The sequence below is a fragment of the Buceros rhinoceros genome, unplaced genomic scaffold, assembly GCF_000710305.1.
Source record: "Buceros rhinoceros silvestris isolate BGI_N320 unplaced genomic scaffold, ASM71030v1 scaffold41537, whole genome shotgun sequence".
Lineage (NCBI taxonomy): Eukaryota > Metazoa > Chordata > Aves > Bucerotiformes > Bucerotidae > Buceros > Buceros rhinoceros.
This window is the reverse complement of record NW_010421314.1, coordinates 35,469-37,108: the sequence shown is the minus strand read 5'-3', so window position 1 is coordinate 37,108 and position 1,640 is coordinate 35,469. Positions and strand designations below refer to the sequence as shown.

Here is a 1,640-nt window from a genome sequence, read left to right as displayed (position 1 = left end):
TGTTAATCTTGCTGAAGTGCTCTGCTGGATTTGGGCCATGGCTGTTTATGTCACGTGAGTCGCATATCTTGAAATTAAGTAACGGATAACTTTTTTCTAAGGAGAGAACCAGTTCACTGTCCTTGGTGGCCCTTATTCAGAGAGCCCTCAGCAATGGTGCCTTAAGCCAGTGCACCTGCCTTATCCCATTGGTTGTGTAGTGGAGGGAGTATCACAGAAATTTCTTTTGATGTCCTTCACATTCATTTTTTTAGAAACCACAATTTGTCTCCTACACAAGCTGGTCTCTTGGGGGATCGCCTGGCTGCATTTTTGGCATCAAGGACATCCTACAAGATAAATCTCTCATGGTTTCACAATGCTCAGAGAATTGGTCCAGTAACCTTTTGTTTTCCTTCTGCCTTCGATTCTTGGGATCAAAGCTCTCTTTTAATGTCTTGTTTCTTCTCAGTCTTTTCTTTTGCTACTCTGGGGCCATCCCATGCTCTGGGGATGGGCATGAGAAAAGATACTTGCCTAAAGCTTAGAAGACTTTTTAGTAACAGTTTTCTTGCAACTGAGGCACTTCAAGCAGGCCTTAGTGTACTGATGAACCATCCTTTTTGGAGGAAAAATGGCTTCGTTGGAAAACTTCTGGCTAGCTTTATTTCTAACTACTCTTGATTTAATAACAACCTGGGTTCTTCTGTACTTTGCATTTCTTGCTTTTATTTAATAAAGTGTTAAAGGGAAATTTTGAAGGAGATAATGGGTTTAGGAGCTTGAAACCCCCAGAAACTAGGTGGCGGAAGAAATCCCATACTGCTTAGGAGTCCTCGGTGCCCTTCTCCCATGGATTTATACATTGTTTTCTCTCCATCTTTTGCCCACAAAATCCCTCAGTTTTCTCACTTGCTTCTTCTAGGAAACTGATAATTAGGCAAAGATCCATTTTTACTTTACAACGGAAATTTCTGTCAAATAACTTCAGTGGAGCTTGTCCAAGTGTGAACTGCTGGCTATTAGGAATAAATCCAGCAGAGACCAGAAGGCAAGAAATGCTTTCGGTAGACTTTAAACTACTACCAAGATCCCCACCTTTATGAAGGAGGTGATGTATGCCCTACATGAACACAGTTTGTTTTCCTCCTGTGATCCTAAACTTTGAAACCATCTGGGAACACCAGGCCTTGTCAGATGAAAGCAATGAGATGGTGTGTCCTACCTTTCACTGTGAGGAGAATCTTGGTAGGAATCAGGGGTCTCTCTTGCATGCCGGAGGAAACTGTTGCCTTCCCGTGGCCCGCTGATGCCATTGAGGCGGCCTCGAGGCCCTGCTGGGCTGGCGTGCCTGCTGTTTTCCATGGAGGAGCTGACAAGCACCGAGTGGCTTTCAGAGAGGATGCTTTCAGTGTGGCCATTACTCCAGCTGGAGAGCAGCAATCAGGAAAGGAGAAGAAGGGAGGGAAGCGTGAGAGGGTGCTTTGGTGGCAAATGCAGATAAGCAGAAGTTTAGCCGGGGGAAAGGAAAGGCTCTGTTGCTACTCAAGATATGCAGCATAAGATTCAGGTTGGTAACTGGAGCTGCACTGTTTTGTGTATTGTATTAATTCACATGCATCAAGATGATTTTGCATGTGTGGATAAAAGGAGAGGGAAAG

At 44.3% G+C, this 1,640-nt stretch overlaps 1 protein-coding gene across 1 annotated transcript in view; it reads right to left on the bottom strand.

Moving 5' to 3' along the window:
* Positions 1-1,204: 1,204 nt before the first annotated feature.
* Positions 1,205-1,640, bottom strand: part of LOC104496462 (pro-neuregulin-1, membrane-bound isoform) — a gene marked incomplete at both ends in the record, with an annotated part of 22,968 nt that continues 22,532 nt past the window's right edge. Inside the window, one exon of the mRNA XM_010139586.1 lies at positions 1,205-1,408. Within this exon, the coding sequence (XP_010137888.1) occupies positions 1,205-1,408 (204 nt within the window). The remainder of the gene's footprint in view (positions 1,409-1,640) is intronic.